Below are 26,984 nucleotides of genomic sequence, written 5' to 3'. Positions count from 1 at the left end.
AGGCTGTGGTCATAAACATGGGTTTGGAGTCAGACAGAATGGCCAGTTCCTAACCCTGTGTGGCCTGGGCACATCTCATAACCCTTCTGATCCTCTGTTTCTTTCTGTGCAGAATGGGATGTAAACTCTATCTCAAGGTCATGGGATTGAAGGAGATAACGGGTGTGCATCACTTGGCACATGGGGATGCTCAAAGAAGTTATGACTGCCATTGCTGCTCTTATTCACCATCACTGATTTTCTCTTGAAAACAATATTTGTGCCCCACAAATGCATACGTTGAAACCTAACCTTCAGTGTGATGGTATATGGAGGTTTGGGTTTGGGAGGTGAGCAGGTCATCAGGATGGAGCCCTTATGAGTGGGATTAGTGTTTTTATAAAAGACACCTCAGAGAACTCCTTTGCCCCTTCCACCATGTGAGGACTCAGGGTGGCACTCTATGAATCAGGAAATGGGTCCTCACCAGACACAAATCTGCTGGAGATTCGATCAGCTTCCAGAACTGTGAGAAATAAGTGTTTATTATTAAAGCTGCCCAGTCTATGGTACTTTGTTATAACAATCCCAACTAAGACACATGGCATCCATCAAATTAGATTTCCATATGTATCCTCCAAATCCTGATCATTTTTTCTCAGCTCCCATGTGGGAAGTCTGGCATTTCCTTAGGAATCCCTCCTCTTTGTTCTTCCTGCCTAAGTTTGCACCAGTCTCCGGAGACTCAACATTACCTGCACGCCTATGACTTTTAAGTTTCAGTCTCCAGCCCTGACTGTTCCTCAGCTCTGGACAGCTCTCCATGGAAGTGCCACTACTCATATGCATTCAGAACCGAGCCCTTACCTTTCCCTCAGCCACCTGTGCTCTTTATCTTAATGGATGAGACTCACTCAGGCTCACCACCCAAGTCAGAATTATAGCCTTTGCTCTGCATTCCTCTCCAGGGGAGATGCAGCAGGCCCTGATCAGACTCCTCCACAGCCGGCTCCTGCCCTGCTGCCAGGCTCTGGCGAGCAGGTAGTTTCCACTGCCCACTCCTTCAAGGGCTCAGCTGCAGAGGCTGCTTGGCTGGAGGCCATTACTCCTGGGCCAGTTGAGGGGATGAGGAGTGAGGGGGCGAGGGGAGCCCTGCAGACCCTAAGGGGACCCTCAGTTGGGGGGGCCACCAGGCTGGGGCATATGTGGCTTCACAAAGCCGCACCCCTCCACCTGCCCAATCCTGCAGCCTCTTCCTGCCTTCCATGGAGGTTGGTCCCTAACGCATCTTGCACCCCCCAAACTCCATCTCAACTTTGCCTCCAGACAAGCCAACCTGCTCCACTTTCCCTCACCCATCCTTGTCATCCAGGTTGTTTTACTGTCTCCTTTCCAGACCACTGTTCTGGCCTTCCTTTAAGACCCCAACTGTGAACAACTCCCCAGAGCCACCCTGCATCACTGTCAAGGTGTCCACATAAAATGCAAACCTGACTGTGTCACCCCTCTCAAGCCACTGCAGGTCTGCTTGAGCATCTTGAGGAAGTTACCGGATATTCCTAGACCCTCCAGGTCTAGCCCTCTTAGTGGCCTGGCTTCTCAACACTCCACATCAGCCCAACCAATCTACACAGGATTCTGGAAATCCTGAGCCCGCTCAAGCCTTGAGCTGTTCCCCACACAGCATCTCCTCCCAAAGTACCTTTTCCTCTCAGCCTACCTGGAAGATCCCAGCAGTCCCTCAAAACTCTGCTTGGGGGTCATCTCCCCACTGAAGTCACCCCTGACATCCTTAAGCCAAGCTCAGCATGGCCCCCTCTGGATAGTTTTTGTATCTCACACATGTTAAAACATTTACATAGCATACTGCATTATAATATTAATTTTCAATTTTCTGCCTCTCTTGCTAGAAAGAAACCTTCTATGGGGCAAAGCCACACTCCTCAGAGCCCAACTTATGGCCCATCCTCAGGAATACCTGTTTGGACAGTCTCTAGAAGCAGGAGAAGGCAAGGAGAAGGATTCTTCTCCAGAAATTCCAAAAGGCATGAGCCCTGCCCACGTCTTGACTTTATCCCCATGTAAGCCATTTTGGATTTCTGATCTACAGCACCAGGATATAACCAATTTGTGTTGTTTTAAACCACTGATTTTGTGGTTATGGCAGCAATAGAAAATCAATATGCTTTTAAATGAATAGATTTAAAAAGAAAAACTGAAATATTCTGGAAAGGCTGCCTGGCTTTCTCGAGACTGACTTAATAATGGTTTCCTTTTTTTCTGTTTTTGTCTGTGTCACCAGACTATGAAAATTTCATCCATCATCCATCTTTATGTAGTCACAGGCTGATAAACTCAATACTCGGGCTTTTGGGATAATGTCTAAAATAAGCAGTAATAGCCCCCAGTGAGGGCCCACAAGGCTGTCGGTGGGGGGGTGCGGGGGGCTTCTTGGCTGGGCTTGCAGCTTCTAGTTTGCTGCTAAGAAGCCTTTGGGATTGTCTTTCTGCTTTTCTCCTATGTTCCAAAATACTGATACCATCTTCCTGAAATGAGGTTTTACTGTACTATTGTATTCTTAAAATACTAATCACACTCTTAGATTATGTATCTTCTTACATGTGGTAAATTTATATTGCTATTTACATTTTAAAATGGTCAATTTCCCTTTACTTGCTTCATCATAACAAAAGAAATAAAAGTCTCCTGTTGGCTAAAGGGTTAACATTGTAGCTTTTTTTTTTTTTTTCCTCCTTGGAGACTCAGAACGTGCATGCCTGTTCTATACTCCTTTCACAAAAAGAATCAAGGGCGAGGAGCCTAGGTTTGAATGTGCATTCACTGTACATTCATAATAAATGCTGAACAGAATGGCACATTCATGGTTGCTCCTTGATGTAAATGAATGGCTGAATGAAAGTTTTAGGGCACAGCTCACTTCCAAGAGGGCAATCCTGTTCACACTCATACCTATCCAATGGTTCTTGAATTTCCTTGGAAAAACTAGTTTTTCCTCTCTTTGTAACAGCGGTCTCCTTCCTCCCTGAATCTTTGTAATCAAGCTGGCTTTTTTTTTTTTTTTTTTTTTCCCACACTGCCGTTGGATGAAAGATCCCGCCTTTGATTGAAATGGAATCTTCCACTATTGAGCAAGCTTTTGTTGAATGAGTCATCAGGGCGGATGCTCATTGGCTGAGTCCGCTGGAACCAGGGGATTGCCTGGCGCCGGCTGCAAGGCCCTGCTTCATTCACAGAAACGCTGGCTCGCTCGCTAGCCCTTTCATTCACACAAACAGCATTTCATTCACATTTTGCTGTTTTTGTCTGCTTCTAATGAAGATCACGGTTTGGGCATGATAGGGCAGTTTTGCTTTAGATTTTGGGGGACTTGGATAAGCATCACCATCATCTCTGGGGTGTGCCTTTGCTGTTGCTATGCCAGCAAGGGGAAGGAAAAAAATGAGTGCCATGCGGCTGCTCGGCTAGGCCTGCAGCCCTGGGAGGGGGGCCGCCGCTCCTCTGCGCTCCTGCTTCCCTGCAGCGGGCCTCACCTGGCCCGCCATCAGGGGCACTCCTTACACCTTGTTCCATAAAGCTCTTCAAGGCTCGGTGCCTCAAGTGTCACATGTCTAGTCGTGGGTGTGAGAAGACTCAGGGTGACCTGATAACATGCTAGAGGTAAATTCATTTTTTGCACAGAAGTAGCCGGGAAACTTGGACAGGGAGCGTTTTCACTGTGTTGGCAGCTTCTCTCAGTAGACAATGAAGACCGGCAGAGCCCATGGTGACAGGGGTCAGTGGGTTTGCGCCTCCGTAGACCTTCTGGGGGTGGGGGGGGCAATGCTCTGTTCTGCCTGACAGGAAGGAGGCCTGTGTTTTTCACTTGCAGCCCGTGTCTGACTCCTGAAGATAAGGCATTTTTCTGCGGATTTGATGTGTAATGAGAGCAGCTGCATTTTTTTTTTCCGTCCTTATTGCAGGGTTGCAAGCAGCAACTAAAGGGATATTGAAATGTATTTGTAGCGTTTTTAGGCATTTTTCCAGAGCTTGAGCACATTCAGTTGGAATAAAGCTTCAAGCACAGCCCCCTTTTTGGAATGGATTTCTGGAGCTTGTTGCCATTCATCAAAGAAGCACTCTTCTTTTTCGGAAGTAGGTTTTCAACTTAACCCTGGCTGAGAAAGACTGTTGTAAATTAGCAGGGAAGAGACCCTCACTGGCTCTGGGCAGAAGTTCCTATGCAGATTTTTTCTTTTTTCTTTTTTTTTTTTGAGGAACTGCATTGCCACAAAGGCACTTGTCATGGCTGCTCTGTTGATTTGAAAAGAAAAAGTACCCTGGAAATTGGTATTTTATGTTCACCTGGGAGTGAATATTTCCCCTTCTTCTTCTTCTTCTTCTTCTTTTTTTTTTTTTTTTTTTGGCTATTTAACAATTCCTGCTGCTTTCCAAATCAGAATTCATGAGGATCCGCTGAAGATCTTATTCTTAAAAATCCTTCGTCACATTTTAACGCTGCGCCGTCAGACACTTTTCCAGGCTCACACAGATGGGCTGAACAGGGAAGAAAAAAAAAAAACCTAGCATAGAATAATGGGTTTCAGAAAGTTCATCTGATCATCTGAAGGAACTGGATTTACCTCTGGCACAAATGCTGAGGGGGGTCGGGGGATGGGGAGGTGAAAATCCAAAGGTTGGAAGGAAATATCTGGGAAGGTAGAGAAAGGAAATTTGAGAATTGATTGGCTCTAGTGTGCTGTCAGTGGGTGTATGTGGTTTTTTTCTTCTTTTTTTCTTTCTTTTTTTTTTGCTACAGGAAGTGATTTGCAGTGCTCACCGAGCCTTTGTTGAGAAGGGTCTCCTCTCGGAGTGAGTCATGCTTTTGCTGTGAGCAGCCCCAAGCAGCTGGGCGCTCATCAGAGGAAACTATGACTTTTGCAAAGCAAACGTGCCGCCCTCAGCAGCCGAGTCCGGGGCCGGGGCTGCGCGGCCACGGCCGTGCGGGGTGTTAGCGGTGGTAGACCGGCGCCGCTGCTCGCGCCCCCCAGCCGGCTGTCCCGGCCGCTCCGTCCCGCCCCGGGGACCGCGGCTCGCCTGCTATGCGCGGCAGCCCGCGCCGGGGCCGGCACCTGCAGCGCCCGGGCGGATGCGGCGAGCCCACGGAGGGGCATGCTTCCACGCACCAAGTACAATCGCTTCAGGAATGACTCGGTGACATCGGTCGATGACCTTCTGCACAACCTGTCGGTGAGCGGCGGTGGCAAGGTCTCGGCGGCGCGCGCGGCCCCGGCGGCGGCCCCCTACCTGGTGTCCGGAGACGCGCTGCGCAGGGCGCCCGACGATGGGCCGGGCAGCCTGGGCCACCTGCTCCACAAGGTGTCCCACCTGAAACTCTCCAGCTCGGGCCTCCGCGGCCTGTCGGCGGCCAGGGAGCGGGCGGGCGCGCGGCTCTCGGGCAGCTGCAGCGCGCCCAGCCTGGCCGCCCCGGACGGCAGCGCGCCCTCCGGCCCCCGCGCCCCGGCCATGCGCGCCGCCAGGAAGGGCCGACCAGGCGACGAGCCGCCGCCCCGCGCCCCGCACGCTAGCGACCAGGTGCTGGGGGCCGGAGTCACCTACGTCGTCAAGGTGGGTGCGGGCGCGGGCTGCCGGGTGGGAAAGCCCGGGCGAAGGGGCGTCCGGCACAGTGGGTCGCCTTGGAGGCCGGGAGGTCACTCCTTCGCAGTCAGCTCGCCTGGCTGCGGGGACCCGGCACAGCAAAAGCGCCCGTTGCGCATCCATTGGGAGACGGTTTGAAATCGGTGACCTCACTCTGTCCTGGTTTCCCTTGGCTCCGCTCCTTTGGCATGCCTTTGCCACCTCGCTTTGCCATGTGTCCGGCCAGTACCCCTCTCCGCATGGACCACTATCCTTGGAAACTGTGCATCAGGCCTACCTAGGGTACAGTGAACATACTTGGAGGAACTGGGCAGCCCCTGCGATGAGAAAGGCAGGTGGTGTCACTACTTCTGCTGTGTTTGCCCCAGGTGGCAGGGTAGGTGGTTTCATTTCTGCCACAGCAAGAATTTCCAGCTCCTTTCAGTGCAGGCCAAGTGCTGTCCTTGCTTTATACCAGATGGGTCGTACTTTCTTACCCAGCTTTAGTGTCTGCCTTTCATTCCATACCTAACTGTGTTGGTTAACAGCAGCAGAAGGAGAATTTGGGACTGTTTTTCCTTGGGGACTGTAGTCATCCATTTAAATAGGCTAAAGAGAGCTGAGCCACAGGCTGGAAAGGAGATTTTTTTCCTCCAACACAAGGAATTATACAATCACGCCGGATGTAGTCCACAAAATTCTTCCCTTATGCAAGTATTCTATGATATTTAAAGAACAAATACTCAGCCGCATTCAACTGGCCTGCCACATGCTTATCATGTCCTCCTGGCTGCCGGGCAGTAGAGAGCCACCACAGCGCTCTCCAGCTGGGCAGATAGCCTACAGACAGGGGGAAGGGGTCAAAACTACATTATTTCAGACTGGTCACTCCAAGGCATGGCTTTTTGTTTAAAAAGAAATGAGACTCAAACTCTGTCTCCAGTGTCGTCAACCCCATTGAGAAACCTGCAGGCCATCTAGTCAATACATACTGGCTACAGATCCAGTTTAAAAATTCTACAGATCACATCCCCAGGGAAAATGTTGTAGCTTGGTAATTTTGAACCAAATATTAAAGGAAACAGTTAACTTTGTGGATTATCTTTAACTATCTAAAAAGTACCGACAAAGGAATATGATCATTAGTATTAAACATGGGCCTTTTCTCCTTTTGAAGCTGCTTTTTAATTTCATCTTCATTCTTAACTTCTGAAAATGGATTAATAATATATTTTACAAAAGGGATAAAGATCAGCATAAAGTATGCACAGCAGGTTGAGTTTATTATAAAAGAATATTCTTCTTGTATTTCTTCTTTAAATTATATAACCAGGAGCCAAAAACAAAAAGAAAAAAAGAAAAAACAAAACCAAACAAAAATCCCTGACAACTCTGAGGTGAAGAGGTGATGCCAGAGTATATTACGTGGCATATTAGTATAATTGCTATCTAAAGAAAAAAACAGCCTACGTTTGAAATAGATGGATGTTGGCAAAGCTTTTTATACCTGTCATGTTGCACATAGAGGGTAGTTTCCAAATGGAGGGAGAATTTTCAAACTTATGCCTTTAAAGTGTTCCTTAAAAAAAAGAAATCATTCACTTTGCTTAGGGCTTTACTCTTGCTTTTTGAAGGATGAAGGCAGACATCCAGTTCTAAATGTCAGTTGTGGCTGAAGAAGGATGAGCAACTAAAACTAGTCTGCTCTGCTGGGCCATTAGGTTGTGACACACCCCGGAGAAGTAGCAGCAACACTCAAATAGGCAGAAGGCTGGGTCTGCCCAGAGCCTTCTGGATTTCAGGTCACATTGTTGTGCCATGAGACTGTAGTGACCTGGGGGCATATAGCACGGCCCGGTCAGTGCCCCTTGCTGTGGTCTGGCCCATCTTCAGTGGTGAATGGCGGCAACATAGGACGCTCAGGCTTCCCTGGAGAAGTTTGAAATCACACAGCAAAGGAGACCAGACACTAAAGGACAATTTCTTCTGTGCACATTTGATTCACAATATCACGTGGCCCTCTGTTGGTACACATTTCTGAATTGCCCATGTTGAATTTAGAACCATGAACTTATTCTCTTGAAAAATCACAAAACTGAAAAAAACTTAATTTGGTATTATTTGCTGACTTGTAAATAGTTTTATTGGTATCCTTACTTTAAAAGATCTCTGGTAGATAGAAAGGGGCAATCTTTATAACATGCCTGTAACTCAGCTGCAAAATCTAAAGGCTTAGGGTTTGGGAAAGAACTTCTTATTCTCTTTGATTTAAATGTATTTCTAAATTAAGGAAAACCCCCAAATGTTTTCCAGTTTCCTGGAAGATTCATCTGCTGTATAATTATAGATTTCCTGCCTCATAGAAATACCTACCTACAGACAATATTAAGATATTGCACACAGATTTATTCTTCAAAAATATTTTAACATAATCTACTTACATGAAAGTGGAAATTGTAAAATCCCGAAGTCTGGCTGGTTTTGATCAATTAGGAAACATCGAACTATTTGAACAGCAGGTTGTAATATTAATTAATGAAGGATTTAAAATTTAAAAATAGAAGTACCTGAGCAGCAGTAGAATTCCAAGCTCAGAGCATGTTTAATTTGTCCTTCGTGCCATCACTTGAGTCTGCTTTTAATAGCAGCATGAGGGTATGCAGATAAGGAAGAGTCCAGGCAGCCTCCAGGTTTGTATTTATTTACATCAGGAGACCCCACTGGCAGCACCTTTGTACCTGCCTAAGTATGCCTGACACTGGGTTTTTTCTTTTGGTGACACAAAAGGGAAAGAACAAGAAAATATGCCCTTTATAGACAGAAAAGGAACATCGTAACAGCTAAGAGCAATGAATATTTTCATTACAACCCTATTTTGAAACTATTTTAAATTTGAACTTGAAAGGCCTAGAGAAATACAGACAAGTGTTGATTACGCTGCTACCCACTTTCAAATTCTATTGCCTAAAAGTCCAAGCTGGCAAGGAGCCTGAGTGCCCATGGGGGCTGATAAGCGTCTTTAGCAGGTCCCAAAGGCGCTATTTGGGTGTTCCACCTGCAGATCCACAGAGAGAACAGTTTAGGAAGGGAAGATAGACATGAACAGTTGGGAGTCAGTTCTTAAAAATAGGCACTGGCTGAGGTGGAGTAGCCATTTGAAGACAAGCGTGGTCTTGAGGTTCAGCCTTGACACCTCCCGCCCCCCAGCAGCGGAAGGCAATACTGTGTGGGAGGTACCTGGGCTAGCTGGCAGCCCTGGGGGGGGGTTCCCCAAAAGAAGGGCTCTCTTTACAGCACATCATGCCACAGACTCAAAACAGGATAAAAGTTACCACATTTAGGACTGACCTGAGTGCCCATGGCAAGAATCAAGAGGCCCAAGTGTTCGCTGATCACCAGCAACACAGTGAGAAAGTAGGTTATGTGTCCATAAATCCCGTGATGCCTCCCTCAGACAGCTGAGGTTTTGGTCTGCAAAGAGTGTTATATCTTTACTGATAATAGCTCTATGATACGAGCTGTTTACAGGAGATTTTAACAGAGAACTACTGAATTATTTCCTGGTTTGCTGGATTGTTTTTCTTTTGGAATGAAGCCTTGTTTTTACAAGAGCTCTTTAAAAAATATTTTGTTTCCCCCATTTGCAAATCTGATGATATTTAGGGTGGTATAAATTATTCATTTTATTTATAAATGTTCTATTGCTTTTTATAGATGGTCTTTATTATTTATTTATTTATTTATTTTTTGCGGTACACGGGCCTCTCACCGTTGTGGCCTCTCCCGTTGCGGAGCACAGGCTCCGGACGCACAGGCTCAGCAGCCATGGCTCACAGGCCCAGCCGCTCCGCGGCATGTGGGATCCTCCTGGACCAGGGCACGAACCCGTGTCCCCTGCATCGGCAGGCGGACTCTCAACCACTGTGCCACCAGGGAAGCCCTAGATGGTCTTTATTAACTGTACTCTAAAATTTATTCTCAGTTGGTAGTTTTTTCACTGTCTTTAAAAATATTTTAAATCTTTTTCTTAGCAAAAATATCTAAACTTTTTTTTCTTAACGTTGTGTTCTTTTGATAACTGTGAGCTAAGGTCATATTAAACTGTCATCAACAAAGCTATTTCAAGTATAGCCATGATATATCATTATGGTGAGACTGATTGAATTTTGCTTTAATTTTAGATTAAAAAATTGTTCCTTGATGTAGAAGACAACTTTAAAAGTTGATTTTTTTCTTAAAATTGTTGAAAAATCTCATAAATGGGTGGCTTACATGTAAATTGTCTAAATCGTTTGAAAAACAGTTTAAGAAACTCTTTTGAGATTAATAGACAAAATTACTAATTTGATCTGGACATCTCTTTTTTTATGTGACACAAGTATAACAGATGCATTAAATGTGTGTGTGCACATATACACTACATCACACACACACCACACATACACACATACATAGCCCACCTCCCCACATATACCACACACACACACACACACACACACACACACACATACACGTACATAACCTATCCCCCCACATATACACACACACACATCACACATATACATACACACACACATATACCCTGTCCCACCCACATATACACACACACACACACACACACCACATCACACATACACCACATCACACATACACACACACACACAACAATGACTTTGGACAGGGTCATTAGAAAATAGTAAATGTTTTATTTCCAGAAATACCTGATTATTTCATTCATTGCTTTTATATTCATGTTTAAGAGAAAATAATTCCAAAAGATAAGCTTTTGATGAAACTTTAATCTCACAAAGAGTAGACTTCTTGCTCTTCTACGCTACCACTCTGTTCTGTCTTTGAATATATGTCAGCTTTTGGGGAATACATGATAAATATCATTGAAGCAAAGTAGTGGTAATGGGACACTTGGGCAGCAAACATGTAAAACATGTAAGAGGCTGTCTTTCCAGCCAACAGGCTCATCCTGAAGGGTTTGTGAAGCCTGCAGCCCCTTGCTTGGTTGTCGTGTCTCCCAGCAGGGACGTGGCCTGGACGTGGAGGGTCTGGGGGGCGCCTGGACACTGGGACCCCAGATCCACTTGGCCACCTCAGAGTGTGGAGCTCAAGAGGTCAGCCCGCCTCTCTGGACCTTTACATGGGGCCGCAGGAAGTAGAGGGTGGGCTGAGCACAAGCTCAGCCAGTCTCCTGTGACATGGGGGAGGAGGCGGTGTCATGGCTGGGGCAGTTCCTTGCTCCTGCACCTCATGCATCTGGAAGAACGGGGCTTCTGGCTGCACCGCTGTATCAGGGTGTGCTTCTCCGGGCCAGGGCCAGACCCCATGGTGCTGCTGCCCAGAAAGTTTTGTGGGGTTCAGAGAGAAGCACAATGAGGATTCAGCATTTTAAATGAAAATACCCAAGGACAAATTAAGTTAAATGGAATTACTTAATTTAGAAATAAGATGGTTTCACGAAATTGAGTTATTTGTAGTGAGGTGGATGGACCTAGAGTCTGTCATACAGAGTGAAGTAAGTCAGAAAGAGAAAAACAAATACCATATGCTAACACACATATATGGAATCTAAAGAAAAAAATGGTTCTGAAGAACCTAGGGGCAGGACAGGGGTAAAGACATATGTAGAGAATGGACTTGAGGACACATGAAGCGGGTAGGGTAAGCTGGGGCGAAGTGAGAGAGTGGCATGGACATATATACACTACCAAATGTAAAATAGGTAGCTAGTGGGAAGCAGCTGCATGGCACAGGGAGATCAGCTCGGTGCTTCGTGTCTACCTAGAGGGGTGGGATAGGGAGGGAGATGCAAGAGGGAGGGGATATGGGGATTACATGTATACGTAGAGCTGATTCACTTTGTTATACAGCAGAAACTAACACACCATTGTAAAGCAATTATACTCCAATAAAGATGTTATTAAAAAAAAAGAAATAAGATAGTTTCATATGAAATGGAAAGAAATGATCAGTTGTGCATATTTCCTGGGTAAAGGACAAGAAAAAAATTAGAATTTTAGCAGAAGAAATCTACAATATGCAGTGGATAAAGAATGTCTTTATGGTGGGAGGCATTAAGTGTAAGAATGGCCTACTGAGTAGGTAGATGTTAACTCTGTGTGTGTGTGTGTAAGTGCACAACAGGATGGATGCTGACCGTGGGGTGTGTGTGTGTGTGTGTGTGTGCAATCATACAATAATCTTACAAGTTGCTTTTGGTCCTGCAAATTCATAAGTATTGATTTTCAGTTGAGGTAAAGAAACAACAAATCATTCTGTCCCCATGTGGTTTTGCCTCTTCCCTCCCCTCCACCAGGGTGGCATGCACACACATGACACACCATGTGTGTCAGTCTGTGCCTCCCAGCACTAGGATTGGCGAGGTTTCCCTAAAACAAACAGAACGGCACTAGTTAAACTTGGAGGGTGGGGGGGGCCAGGAATCTCCATGAGAACCACTGGATTCCAGCAAGATGCCAGGCCAAAGACGGAGTTTCCATGGTTCAGGCAATGCTGTGCTCTTCACCTTGGTGGGCAGAAGGTGCCATGTGCACCCCTGATATGCCTGGGAGGAGAGGACCAGTTGCTGCTCTTCTTGGGGAGCTGGCATCCCCTTGCATCCTCTTGACTCTGTGCGGTGCCTCAGGTTCGGATCAGCCTCTGCTCTTGCTTGGCAGATGATGGCAGCTCAGGGCACCCATGGTCTTTGGCCCTCAGATTCTGGGCTCAGACTTGCCTTGCCTCTCGACAAGAGAGGTCTGGCAAGTTCTACCACCTTCCTGCAGAGATCTGGGTTTCTAGCCATGATCTCATCTCCTGCAGAAGCTGTAGAGAAACCTAGATGCTGGAAGAGAAGCTGCAGAGAAGGGAGAGCTGAGGGACTGGAGCCTCACCTTATCACTGGTGTTCCTGATGCCCAGTGGCATCAGAATATCTGAACCCCCTCAAAGCCAAGGCTTTCTGAGAAAGAATGTCCAAAGAGCTTGTTGTTACGACGCTGCTTACTTTATTTATTATTATTATTATTTATTTATTTATTTATTTATTGGCCACAGCATGTGGGATCTTACTTCCCCCACCAGGGATTGAACCAGCGCCCCCTGCAGTGGAAACGTGGAGTTTTAACCACTGGACGGCCAGAGAATTCCCAACGCTGGCTGCTTTCTTTAGACTTGAAGCCATCCTAGTGTGTCATTTGAAATGTGTAGTTTTCCTAAAGTGAAGGCCCCTCAGAAGAGCATTTCCTCACTTCTGTCTATTGAATGGGCAGAAAAAGCAGCAAAGATTTCTTTCTAAATTTTAAGAATTTAAACTTGTATCAAACCTGCAAACTCAGTGGAACTTGACTTTCACCCAACTTCCCACCAGTAGTGCTCTCTGCTGGGATCCTTCTGACAATTAAATATAATTGTTTGGCATTCTAGAGGGACCGACAGATAAGGTTCAATCCTATTGCTTTTTGCTTTGCAAATATTCAGCATTTCTAATACTATTTGCCCATATAGAAACCTTCCGTTTAAAAACATCTTGAAAAACCACAACACAGTTCTAGCTCTCTTGATGGAAAACTAGCCCTAGCCTGGTTTTCAGCAGAAACACTATAAAATCGGGGTCCCTTATGCTTTCCCCCAAAGAGGGAGTAACAATGCTTTTACCTCTTGGGAGAAAACAATGAAAACATAATTGTTTTGAGTGTTCTTTGTGTGGAAGAGCCAGCCCCTTTCACGACACATCAGTCCTCCTGGAGGTGGATGCAGTGTATGCACGCAACTCGGTCCTGCTGGGACCACTGGGCTGCACCATGTTGGATCCTGAAGAGCCCTTTACCTCCTAGGATTTGGCACATCCATCTCACTTCCTTTCCCTCCGGACCTCAGTTTGGATCCTCTGATCTTCCTGAGCAGAGGCCTGTTCAAGCAGAAGTCCCCACAGCCTGCTTCTGCCGACACTGAATTATTTCTAAAAGACAGGAATGATGAGAGGGACAGGCAGAGAAAGGCAGAGAAAGGCTGGGACTTGTCTTCAGATGGGCCCCAGGGCCCCCAGAGAAACACGGTCATGGACTCGAAAGACAGAGACTGAACAGCCACCTTCTCTTGCTGGCAGCAGAGATGTCACTCTTGTGATGTCACTCACCTGGTTCTTTTGTAAACCTTTCTTTATAAAATGTAGACGTTTGCTGTGGAAATTTTCACACATACATACAACATACAAAATATATCAACATTAAAAAAAAGAGAAATGATCTAAAAGGTGCCCGGTAGCCAGCTTCTACAGGTGTCAGCTCACAGCCATCGACACCCCTCCCCCGCTTCCTGAATCCTGCGGAGCTGGGGGGGCTCCCACATCAGCACTGACAGAACTCAAGGTTCTGATGATTAAGTTGCAGGATTAGGCTTAATAGCGGTTCCAAGTCTGGCAGAGCGCGGTCAGGGTCACAGGCCCTGGAACATCCCTGCATTCGACTCTGTGGTCCCCGAGGCAGAGGAGGTGGGCCAGCCTCTGTGATTTCTCCTTCAGAGGTGATGACATTGGGATTCAGGAGATGCCTCTGATGGACACCCCCAGGGGATGGGGTGGGAGCTGTACCTCCACACCCACCCTGCTCAGGCTCCCCTGGACCACCCTACCTCCTGGCCCTGGTGGGTTCTCCTCTAGCAACCAGATGATCCTTTTAGGAACAGGTTTTCTCCCAAACTGTTTTTATAGTAGTGGATTAGTCCAGGGTCTCCAGAGAAAGAGGACAAATAGGATGTGCATATATATAGAAGGAGATTTGTGATGAGGCATTGGTGCATGTGATTATGGAGGCTGAGAAGTCTGCAGGGTGAGTCAGCAGGCTTGAGACCCAGGAAGAGCCAGTGTTTCAGTTTGAGTCCAAAGGCAGGAAGAAGCCATTATCCCAGCTTGAAGGCCATCAGGTAGGAGGAATTCCCTCTTTTCCCAGGAGGGTCAGTTTTTTGTTCTCTTCAGGCCTTCAGTTGATTCGATGAGGCCCACCCACATTAGAGAGGGCAGTCTGCTTTACTCAGTCTGTCTATCCATTTGAATACTAAAGTCATCCAAAAACACCCTCACGGAAACACCCAGAATCATCTTTTTTTTTTTTTTAATTGCAGGTCTTGGTGACTTGTTCTTATTAATTAATTAATTTATTTTTGCTGTGTTGGGTCTTTGTTTCTGTGCGAGAGCTTTCTCTAGTTGTGGCAAGCGGGGGCCACTCTTCATCATGGTGCGCGGGCCTCTCACTATCGCGGCCTCTCTTGTTGCAGAGGACAGGCTCCAGACGTGCAGGCTCAGTAGTTGTGGCTCACAAGCCCAGTTGCTCCGCGGCATGTGGGATCTTCCCAGACCAGGGCTCGAACCCGTGTCCCCTGCATTAGCAGGCAGATTCTCAACCACTGCACCACCAGGGAAGCCCCCAGAATCATGTTTGATCACGTATCTGGGCACCCAGTGGCCCAGCCAAGTTAACACGTGAAATTTACCATCACAGGCTGTACACAAACTTTTGGAGTCTCATCTAGAGTGGCCACTAGCTGACTCAAACACTTAAGGAGATTCATATTCTCTGGAAGAATGGAGATGAGAGTAAGAAATGACAAAATAACCCACCTGGAAGAGTCTCAGTTTTCTTTACCATTTCTGTGGGCACCAAATGGAGACACCTTTAAAAATTCCTCAAGCCTAACCCTCAAACTAAGGTCCTGGAATACGAGACAGATGAACTATGACCCCCTACTCACCAGAAGAGCTGTGAAATAGGTCTTTATAGGACCAGTGGTAATAGTGTGTGTCTGTGGTTTGTATACTTGTCCAGAATGGAGGCTGGAACGGCCTCCTGCACCTGATGAATGATGGTGTCACACCTAACGTCATCACCGGAGGTCGTAACAAGTTCACTGGTCCCACTGGTCTCACTCCTTCAGGACTGCCCCCTCCAGGCTCTCCTCCTGGTCCCTGAGCTGGAGACACTGCTATTTTATGGATGGTTATTTGTGAGGCGGTGGTGGCTGCACGATCTAAAGGACTGAGCTGTGATTTTTTTGCTGGAAGTAGCAACTCCTGTAATAGATAATAACCTTGTTTGCAGAGAGACTTATTTACTCACATGGGAGAAGAAAATAAAAGTCATCAAATGATGGCCAGGAGAGGGGGTTCTGATGTTCCAGTGTGGCCCACAAACTCCTGTCCTTTTATTGCAAATACCCTCCCGCCTCCCCCGCCCCAACCCTCATTCCTGTGCTATCTGTTGGTTAAGGCTCCCAGGGAAGGGCTATGCGGGGAAACGTTAACACCTGGCTTTGTGGACTAAAACGTCATGATTTATAGTGTTTGCCAGTTCCTGTAGTATAAATAGTTATACCCTGCTTCCACTGGGAGGTGGGAAAGGATGTGCAGTAACACAGCTTTGCAGAGTCTCAACTTCAAGGGTGTAGACGATAGTAACATGTCACACAATGATTAGCAAGTGATGAGTTTTGAGTATTACCTTTAAAAAAATATAACTTATTTTTGTGGACCTCATCCTTAGGCTTCTTGTACCTAAAACAGCTTCCCCTCCAAGCATCCCTTCTTCCCTCTCCCACCCCCTCCTTCCTCATTTCACTTTCTCTCACCTTATTTACACCAACGTGAGACAATTGGCTGCTCCCGATCCGCAGACAGTGTCTGGAAAAGGTTCCTTGGTGACCCCCTAATTATAAAATCAAAAACTCCTTTTCACCTGGTGCTGTCACCTCACAATCTTTCTCCCAGACTCCCAGCATCTGCTGTGCAGGTTCCTCTTTATTTTTTCTTATTTCTGATTATTTGTGAACAGACTTACCCTCTACTTATTAATTTATTCCTCCATCAATATACTAATCAATTATTTCATTCAACTAGTGTTTATTGAATTGCCATTCTGGGGTAGCCCTGTCTTAAGAGTTGGGGATAAAAAGGTGATTAAATAAGCATGCTTCCTGCTCTTTCAGTGTCAGTAGTAGAGACAGATGAGAGAAAATACCAGGAGATCACATTGGTAGTGAGGTTACAGAAATCAAGATTGGCTTCTCTGAGGAGGTGATACGGAAGTGGAGCCCTAGATACCCAGGAAAATGGATGGGATTGGTGTGCAGGTGTTTTTGTGCATGAGTGTGTGTGTGCGTGCATGTGTACTGCATTCTAGGAGGAGGAGATAGAAACTGACTGTATCCAATGTAATTAGTGTATTGAGTCAGGGGGAGGGTACCTAGGAGGTGTCCCAGCACCAGGCAAGTGCAGTGGGAAACCACTGGAGATTTTCTGAAAGATTATTCTATCTTCTGTGGGGAGAACAGATTGGAAAGGCAGAAATGAAAGTAGAGGCAGTTCGGAGACAATTAGGAGCGGTGAAGGTGGCTTGGACCAGTGTCATGTGTCAAAGGGCAGTGGCATACATTGGGCTCAGGTCTGTATTGCTTACTGACCATCCAACATGCCCATCCACTGTTTCATGGCCTCTTAAATGAAATAGGTCTCAAACTGAATTCATGACCTTTCCCACCTACATTCTGTTCCTCAGTTAATGGTGTCACGGCTCACCTGCTTCCCAAACTCGAGACCTCATCGCCATCCTTGAATACCTCCTTTTCCTAAACTTATTACATCTTTTCAGTCACTAAACTATCATTTCTGCTCAACAGGGTTTCAGATCTTCTTTTCCCTTCCTTTTGTCCCAATTCATGCCTTCACCATTTCTTTCTGTGATTATTACAATAAACTAACTGGTCTTCAGATGATTCCTTTGGGAAAGACTCTTCTTTTTAAATTGGCTAAAAAATATAGTCTTACTTAGATGTTTCAAAGTTTCCCTTCAGCTGCTTTCCCTTCTAATTTTCTTCCTCTCAGAGGTAATCACCATCACCTGTTTGTTATTTATATTTCCAGACACACACATACACACTTATTTTTCTTCCTTTCTTTTATCTTTTCTTTTTCCTTTCTGTTTCACAAAGCAAAGTATTCTACATACATAGTTCTGTGACTTGCTCTTTTCATTTAATATGCTTTGGAAATCTTTCAATATTAGTACCTATAATTCTGCTTCATTCTTTTTGGCATTTGCTTAATATTCATATACAAGGAGGTGCTAATACTTATTCAGTCAGTTCCCTATTGTTAGACATGTAGATAGTTTCCAGTTTATCACAGATTGTAAAATAATGAACATTCTTCTACATGAATCTTTCCATTTGGGCAAATATTTTTGCCTGTGTGTACAATAAGTTTTAGCTAATATTAACCTTTTCTTTTCTTATTACATTCATGGGACCTAGAGTACAGTAATCAATTCTATTGGTGAAGGTGACTTTTTTATTTTTAATTTTTTTTAAAACATCTTTATTGGAGTATAATTGTTTTACAATGGTGTGTTAGTTTCTGCTTTATTAAAAAATGAATCAGCTATACATATACATATATCCCCATATCTCCTCCCTCTTGCATCTCCCTCCTACCTTCCCTATCCCACCCCTCTAGGTGGACAAAAAGCACCGAGCTGATCTCCCTGTGCTATGTGGCTGCTTCCCACTAGCTATCTATTTTACATTTGGTAGTGTATATATGTCCATGCCACTCTCTCACTTTGTCCCAGCTTGCCCTTCCCCCTCCCTGTGTGCTTAAGTCTGTTCTCTATGTCTGTGTCCTTAAGTACGTTCTCTACGTCTGTGTCTTTATTCCTTTCCTGCCCCTAGGTTCTTCAGAACCATTTTTTTTTTTTTAGACTCCATATATATGTGTTAGCATACAGAATTCGTTTTTCTCTTTCTGACTTACTTCACTCTCTGTATGACAGACTCTAGGTCCATCCACCTCACTACAAATAACTCAATTTCATTTCTTTTTATGGCTGAGTAATGTTCCATTGTATATATGTGCCACATCTTCTTTATCCATTTATTGAAGGTGACTTTTTCACTTCTGGCTACAAAGTCAGTCTTCTGTACTTATTATAAAGGAGGACATTTACTATTATATACACTTTTACAAGTTAATAAACATTTCCTATAACCCTAGTTTTCCAAATGAACTTCCAAATTAGTTTTCAGCATTTGAGATAAATATATATTTTTCACCCTTTTTCTATTAATGTGGTGAATCATTTACCTTTGTAAAATAAATATCTCTCATCTTTCTAATGAAAAGCTCTCTGTTGCTTGCCTTTGCTTGTAGAAGTCAATCCAAATGCCTTATTATGACACACAAACTTTCATGGTTTGGCTTCAGTTTAGCTCTTGAGCTTCATCTTTTGCCCCTCAACCACCAATATTTCAGCCACATGAAACAGCTTGTTTTCCCCAAACCAGTTGCAACTCTGGCCTTAGCTCAAATTCTCCCGCTCTGGGCCCTTTCTGTCCACTCTAACTTGGTCTGAAATAACTGTTAGTTTTCAAGACTCAGCAGCAGAGTGTATGAGGCAGAGTTAATGATCACGTCTTAGGATCTCCATAGCCCTGTGGGTTTGTCTTTGTGTTCATTGATTCAATCCATGCTAAGTGGGAACCTACTGGATGCCTATTGCTGGGGCTCCTGAGAATCCAAGATGAATTAAATGGTCCCTGCTTTCAAGGAAATCATTCTCCAGAGGGGGCTTTACAGATGTGTGATAGAAGGCCATGAATTGTGGAAAAGGAGGTCAGCTGGCTCTTCCCAAAACTTCCCTGGGGAAAGAGCCAGTGATAAACACTTAACACGTGAAGAAGGAGGAATCAAGGTGACTGTAGGACACTGGGGAATGTGACAGAACAAAAGAGACTGGTGAGGAGGGTGACCTGTGGGCCTATTTATATATGGTTGGTGATTAAGAATGTAACTTCAGAGAGGCACATTTTGAACTCCATTCTGTTTAAAAATCCCTTGATGATTGTTCTTTCCATGAACTGGCATGTATGACACAGCCCACCCAAAGTCTTTACAGGCTGTTCCATAGATGAGAAGCCTTATTAGCAGACCCATGAATTTTGTTTTTATTGCTCTTTTTCTTTAAAGCTAATTACAGAAGGGTTTCAGTAAGATAATCAACTTTAATGATAGCCATGAATAAGCATTATTAAGGTAAAATATTGTATAGCCAAATGTCACCAGGACATTTCCAAACAGAAAGCTAAACTCCTGCACACTTCCACGTGCCCCCACCTTTAATTAAAGCACGTGGATTTATGAAAAAGAATGAGGGAAGATGAGTGTATCAACAAGTACTTTTTGAGGGCTCAGTCACTTGCCTTGTCCTGTGGAAGGTATTGTAGATTGTGAAAGAGGTACAGGGTGATTTTCCGAAAGGGACTTGTGATCCAGTTGAGGAGGAAAAGCTGCTCCATTTTAAAAAGACAGAAAAAAATATCATGTTTAATAAGGTGCTAATGGCATGGTGAGAGATTGGTGGTGGCTGGAGTTATCAAGAAAGGCTTCTCAGAGGGTGTGGGATTTTTTTCTGGGTCCTGAAAGATTGTCCAGATCTGGGAGGTGGAGGGATGGAGGATGTTCAAGCAGGAGAACCAGAGTGAGAGACACTTTGGAGGCGGGAGTGGGCATGGCATTTGATGGGGCGGTTGCGGGGGGTGGGGGCGGGGGGGCCGGTGGGAAGACATTCCACTGCAGACTGGCCACAGTCAAAGGGACGCTGAGATGTTGGCTGCCATTTGTCGGTAACAGGGGCTGTAGCCCCTTGGAGTCAGGATGCTGCCTGTTCAATGGGGGAACCGGTCCATTGCTGGTCCTTTTTGGATTACACTAGGCAACCTCCCTCCATGATGCTGGGAGCTGGAGGTATATTTCCCTCACTTTCTCCTCTCCAAGCTAAACATTTCTCACTCAGTCAACAGTCCTGATCTGGATTCTCTTATCTGTTTACGTCTTAGTTTGTAAATTACATTTAAGAGATTTTGCTCATGTAAAGAATTTGGTGGAATTGCTTGGGTTGGTGTATATTCTGTTTGTAGAGTTTTGTTGTGTCCTGAGAATAATTTGGACCTTATTTCATATGCCTACACGACAGAGATAAATTCATCTTTGTCTAAGATACAGCTGCTCCTTTTTCCAAGAAAGGATGATAGGGTTTTCTTTATGGCTTATTTGTTATAATCTACAAGCAGATGATTTTCAGAGTCACACTTCCTTTTATCTAAAGGCTCAGTGTAAACTCACCTCTGCCCTCCCACCCTCCTACTATAGGCCACTCAACAATTGAGAACTTCCAACCATCAGCCTTTGTCATCAAAACTCAGAATTGCAATTAAGAAGGCCAGTGGAATCATCAGTGGGAATAATGCCACCCACAGAACAAAGTGAATGTCCCACAATAGAGTGGTGCTATAAGTTCTGATGCATTCAAAACCATGCAGTAACATATAGACATTTAAAACAGTGAATTAGAATTTTATTATGGTTTATTGGAAAAGAAGCATCTCTGGCTGAGAAGAGCATGGTGCAACAACGTGTGTGTAATATGAACTAATTCTTATAGTAGAAATGAGTACAGAAATGCTTGTATATATCCATAATTATAGATGGAGATTTCCACAGCCCACTTTGAGCAATTGATAGGTTACTGTGCTTAAAATCATCAAGGATATCCAAAGCTGAACATCATAATCAACCACAGAATCAAGTAGACATCCATAGAGTCCTCCATGAAACCACAGCAGAATAAACATTCTTATCAAGTGCCCATGGAACATCTACCAAGACAGATCATTCCTCAAGCCATAAAATAAGCAAATCTAACCAAGTTTAAAATAATTGGAATCATACAGATTATGTTCTCTGACCACAATGGATTCAAGTTAGAAAGCAATAAGGAAGGACAGCAGGAAAATATCCAAACACTTGGAAATTAAGCCACATGCCTATAAATAATCCATGGGACAAAGGACAAATTTCAAAGGAAATTTTAAAATACATAGAATTGAATGAAAATGAAACTACATCATATCAAAATATGTGGGACGCAGCTAGAATAGTGCCAAGAGGGAAATATATAGCCACAAATGCTTACATTGGAAAAAAGTTCTCCAACCAATAATCCAAGTATCTAGCTCGACACTAAAAAAGAACAAAATAAAGCCAAAGCAAGCAGCCATAAGAAAATAACAAAGATAAAAGCAAAATCAATGTAATGAAAAACAAAATCAATAGAAAAAAGTCAATAAAACAAAAATCTGTTTCTTTGAAAAAAATCAATAAAATGAATAAACCCAGCAAGACTGACAAAGATCAAAAGAGAGAAGATACAAGTCACCAATCCTAGGAATGTAGAAGGAGTTATTTCAACAGATCCTGTAGCCCTGACAAGGCTTCCGAGACAGCTTGGCCTTGTTCTCAGTTGTTAGAGTCCAGACCCTGGGCTGGTGGCAGCTCCCTAAGAGCCAGGACAGTGAGGTAGGCTCCGGGCAAAGGGAGTGTGGCAAGGAGTGGAATGCAAAGCCAGGAATCCATATATAGTCTGGTGCAATTAAACGGAGGCCCGGTACTGAGACTGGGGCTCAAGGCCCTGTGAGTGGGCCCACAGAAGAAGGTGGCTGTTGGCACTAGGCCTACAAGGGGTTCAGCTACACAGAGAGAAGCTAAGCAGACCTCAGGGGCCATCTTGTCCAATGATCTTTTTATTTATTTTTTCAGATGGTGGGAGGTGAAGAAAACGAAAGCTCAAGGTGAGAGAATGTATCTTCTGAGACCAAGCAGCTAGTTCAGTGTCAGAGTGAGGATGAGAGTGGTGAATGGAGACACACTCCATAGGATAAAGAGGGCTGGTCAGCTTTGCCTCCTTTACACATGAACTAGAACAGGACTTTAGCTATAATACCAATATGTATTTTGGGAATATTTCTTCCATCTTTTCCTTTGACTTTGAATAGCAGATGTGGCCTATTGCATTGCTGTGATTTTCAGATGAAATGAAGCACAGTGATTTACTTTTAACCAAACCCCAGTCATACTTCCTCTCTCTGACTCAGCTTCCTCATCGTAAATGAGATGGATGACACACGCCACCAGCTAACATTTACAATGACATCCTGGCTCTTTTGATGAAAGCCTATATGGCATTTGTATTAATAATTTTCCCTGTGAGATGAAAGATTAAAAGAGAATTGTCGCACTAGCTAAGGAAACGTTAAGACATAGGGTTCCTATGGAACCAAATGGCTAATTTCTTCCCTGTAAGGGAGCTGAAAAGAATCTGATAAAGGAAATAGGGAAACTGAAAGTGGGCTGTTACCTCTCTCAACATCCAACCCATTTATTCCCACAAGACTGTCCTGCGGCATCTACCTCTTCACGTCATGTGACCTTTGTGCCACTGCACCGGAGACACATTTCTCGCTTTACTCTTAACAGCAGGTACTCCGGGTTCTCTGGACATGTGACAACTCTACTTAACTCTTAATCTTCCCTTCCACAGGGTGATGCCTATCAGGAAGAGGTACATCTGAGACTCGAGTCCCTTATCTGAAATGGGGGTGACTACAGCATCGTCTTACAGAGTAGTCAGGAGGAGTGCAGTGAATGAACATTAGTAGGGCAACTGGCACAGTGCCTGGCAGGTGACAGAAGCTTCCTGAAAATTTGCTATTTGAGCCATCTGTGTCCCTATTATTGAATCTGGAGCTCACCTCTCCAAAGTTCCATGAGTCAGGGATGACCTCTGTCTTCAGTCAAAGAGATTGATTATTCATTTGCTTTAGTCAAGAAAGAGTACTGTCATATCAGAAGATTATAACTCCAACTCTGTGTCAGCTCAACTTCCTAACGTGTGAATCCATTCCAGGAGATGGATGTGATGGTGCAGCACTGCTCTCGATGCCACTGAGGTGGATGTGAGGCTGAGACTCGATGGGATGAAAGCTGGAAGTGATTGCTTGGTCTTCCTGGTGCCTATTTTGGGTTCTCAGCTTCACAGCTTCTGCAAATTTTCTTTGGGGCTGCAGTATGAACAGCATGGGTTTTGTCATGGAGGGTGAATAACAAGGTAATTGCCAGTAACTGGTTTTGAAAACCAGCCAACTGGTTTTTGCTACTGGGAAGAAGCAGCATGGATGCTGGAAACAGGTTGCATTGTGGGTGTGTGGTGTCTATGCGGCCATAGCTTCTAGTGTCAGTGTTGAAGTTGATAGGTTCTGATAAAGAGCTTGACAGCTGCCCTATAAGCCAGGGAACAGAAACTGAGCTGTTACAGGGCTTCAAACAACATTTATTATAAAGCCAAGTTATTCTGGTGGGTTGATTAGAAATGATTTTCATCTTTTGATGCTTGTTTGTGTTTTCCAAATTTTTGTACAATGAACATACATCATTCATCAGAAAAAGTTGACTATTAAAAATAAAATGACTTTGAGGGCTTTCTTTTTTTTTAAAGTTTTTAAAAACATTAATTAATTTAGGGGCTTCCCTGGTGGCGCAGTGGTTGAGAATCTGCCTGCCAATGCAGGGGACACGGGTTCAAGCCCTGGTCTGGGAAGATCCCACATGCCGCGGAGCAACTGGGCCCATGAGCCACAACTACTGAGCCTGCACGTCTGGAGCCTGTCCTCCGCAACAAGAGAGGCCGTGACAGTGAGAGGCCCGCGCACCGCGACGAAGAGTGGCTCCCGCTCACCGCAACTAGAGAAAGTCCTCACACAGAAATGAAGACCCAACGCAGCCAAAAATAAATAAATAAATTTAATTTAAAAAAAAAATTAATTTATTTTTGGCTGCGTTGGGTCTTCGTTGCTGTGTGCGGGCTTTCTCTAGTTGTGGTGAGTGGGGGCTACTCTTTGTTGTGGTGTGCGGGCTTCTTATTGCGGTGGCTTCTCTTTGTTGCAGAGCATGGGCTCTAGGCACACGGGCTTCAGTAGTTGTGGCCTGTGGGCTCAGCAGTTGTGGCTTGAGGGCTCTAGAGCACAGACTCAGTAGTTGTGGCGCACGGGCTTAGTTGCTCCATGGCATGTGGGATCTTTCCAGACCAGGGCTCGAACCCGTGTCCCCTGCATTGACAGGAGGATTCTTAACCACTGCGTCACCAGGGAAGCCCAAGGGTTTTCTTAAAACAATGATCTTTTATTCTTTTTGTTGACTACATAGTAGACCATGCAACCTTGAATGTTCAGCTCAAAGAGCACCATATATATACAAATACATCACACCCACACAAGTACCTGACAAAGACCAAAAGCATATTCCCAGGTCCTCCCAGGCTTCCTCATGCCCCAGCCAGTCAGGACCCATCCAAGAGTACCCACTATTCTGACTTCTGCCACCATTGATTAGTTTATGTCCATGAACTTTTAAATGAAAAAGAATCTATGATATTGGCAAAATTAGTGCTGTTAAGTATGGCCCATTCTTCTTGTGTGGACAGTAACATTTCAATAAACTCCAGGCTATTTTTAGAGGAAATCTTATAAATATATAACTTTAAGGATACAAAATCCCATATAAAGTAGATTAGGCAAGTTAATTGATGAAATCTAGAGTTTTCCTTTTCTCAAATATGTACAGCCCGGTGTGGACCTCACGGTTCTGCTGAACAACATGCAGGCTGAGTAGGAAGCCCTGGCCAAGCAGAACCGCAGGGATGCCGAGGCCTGATTCAATGAAAACAGCGCTTCACTGCAACAGCAGATGTATGAGGATATGGGAGCCACCACCTCAGTCCAAACACTGGAAATTGAACTTCAGTCTCTCCTAGCCACGAAACACTCCCTGGAGTGTTCCTTGACAGAGACCAAGGGCAACTACTGTGTGCAGCTGGCCCAGATCCAGGCTCAGATTGGGGTCCTTGGAGGAACAGCTGCACCAGGTCAGGATGGAGACCGAGGGCCAGAAACTGGAGTGCGAGTAGCTCCTGGACATCAAAGTCCACCTGGAAAAAGAAATCGAGACCTACTGTTTCCTCATCGGTGGAGATGATGGGGCTTGTGAGTCCAAAGGTTACAAGTCTAAAGATTATGTATCTGGAAATGTGGGAAACCAAATCAAAATCTGGCCAAACCCATAGTGATTAAGAAAGTCCTTGAGGAGGTAGACCAAAGCAGCAAAATACTTATCACCAGGCTCCACTCCCTGGAGGAGAAATCTCAAAGCAATTAATTTGATACACAAGAGAGAGCATATGCCAAATACTCTCTGAGAAGAGAAGGTGTTTTATATCTGTCTGGAAAAATGAGCAAGCCTAAGAAAAAGGTCTGTCCTCTTGCCTTTCTGTTACTGAAATATAACCTTTCTCTGGGCAATCAATAGCATTATCAATAGCATCTTCGCATTCATTTGGAAGAACGTCATGTACAAATGTGATGACTCATTTGATTACCTTACAGAAAATGCTGTCAATTCTTTGTAGTCAGTAAACCTTCTTCCTTTAAAAAAATGTATATATATATTTATATATATATAAATAACAAATAATCTTAACTCATAACAAATAATCTTAACTTTAGCATCACTAAATCAAATCATTTTGGAACCTGAAATTATTTCATAGCAATACCAGACAGAATTACATGCCATGTATGTAAGTGGGAGAGTGGGCATGGTTGACTTGAAAATTGTGAGAAGGTGCTCTTTTTTAAAAAATTGAAACATAGCTGATTTAAATGTTAGTTTCTGGTGTACAGCAAAGTGATATATATATATATATATATGAACATATACATATATGTATGAACATATGCATATATATATCATATATTATTTTCCAGTATGGTTTATTACAGGATACTGAATATAGTTCCTTGTGCTATCCAATAAGACTTTGTTATTTATCTATTTTGTATATAATAGTTGGTATCTGCTAATCCCAAACTCCTAATTTTTCCCTCCACCACTCCCTTTCCCCTTTGATAACCATAAGTTTGTTTTCTATGTCTGTCTGTTTCTGTTTTATAAGTAAGTTCATTTGTGTCATATTTTAGATTCCACATATAAATGATATCATACAGTATTTGTCCTTTTCGTTCCAATTTACTTCACTTAGTATGATAATCTCTAGGTCCATCCATGTTGCTGCAAATGGCATTGTTTCATTCTTTTTTATGGCTGAGTAAATTTCCATTATATCTATATATAGATATATATTTACCACCTCTTCTTTACCCATTCATCTGTCGACAGACATTTAGGTTACTTCCATGTCTTGGTTTATAAATAGTGCTGCTATGAACATTGGGGTGCATGTGTCTTTTTGAATTAACAGTTTTCTCTGTATATATGCCATGAGTGGGATTGCTAAATTATATGGCAACTCTATTTTTAGTTTTTAAAGGAACCTCCATCCTGTTTTCCACAGTGGCTGCACCATTTTACATTCCCATCAACAGTGTAGGAGGATCCCCTTTTCTCCACACTGTCTCCAACATTTGTTA

General features: G+C 44.2%; 1 protein-coding gene and 1 pseudogene across 1 annotated transcript in view; both read left to right on the top strand.

The window, feature by feature from the left end:
• Positions 1-5,018: 5,018 nt before the first annotated feature.
• Positions 5,019-26,984, top strand: part of SHC3 (SHC adaptor protein 3) — a 140,985-nt gene continuing 119,019 nt past the window's right edge. Inside the window, exon 1 of the mRNA XM_060153563.1 lies at positions 5,019-5,604. Coding sequence (XP_060009546.1) covers positions 5,149-5,604 — 456 coding nt within the window. The 5' untranslated portion in view covers positions 5,019-5,148. The remainder of the gene's footprint in view (positions 5,605-26,984) is intronic.
• On the top strand, positions 8,914-25,713 carry LOC132523100 (keratin, type I cytoskeletal 25-like; annotated as a pseudogene).

The sequence above is a fragment of the Lagenorhynchus albirostris genome, chromosome 7 (assembly GCF_949774975.1).
Source record: "Lagenorhynchus albirostris chromosome 7, mLagAlb1.1, whole genome shotgun sequence".
In the NCBI taxonomy this organism is placed as follows: Eukaryota; Metazoa; Chordata; class Mammalia; order Artiodactyla; family Delphinidae; genus Lagenorhynchus; species Lagenorhynchus albirostris.
Note: the sequence above shows the minus strand (reverse complement) of the source record. Positions and strands in the feature narration are given on the sequence as shown.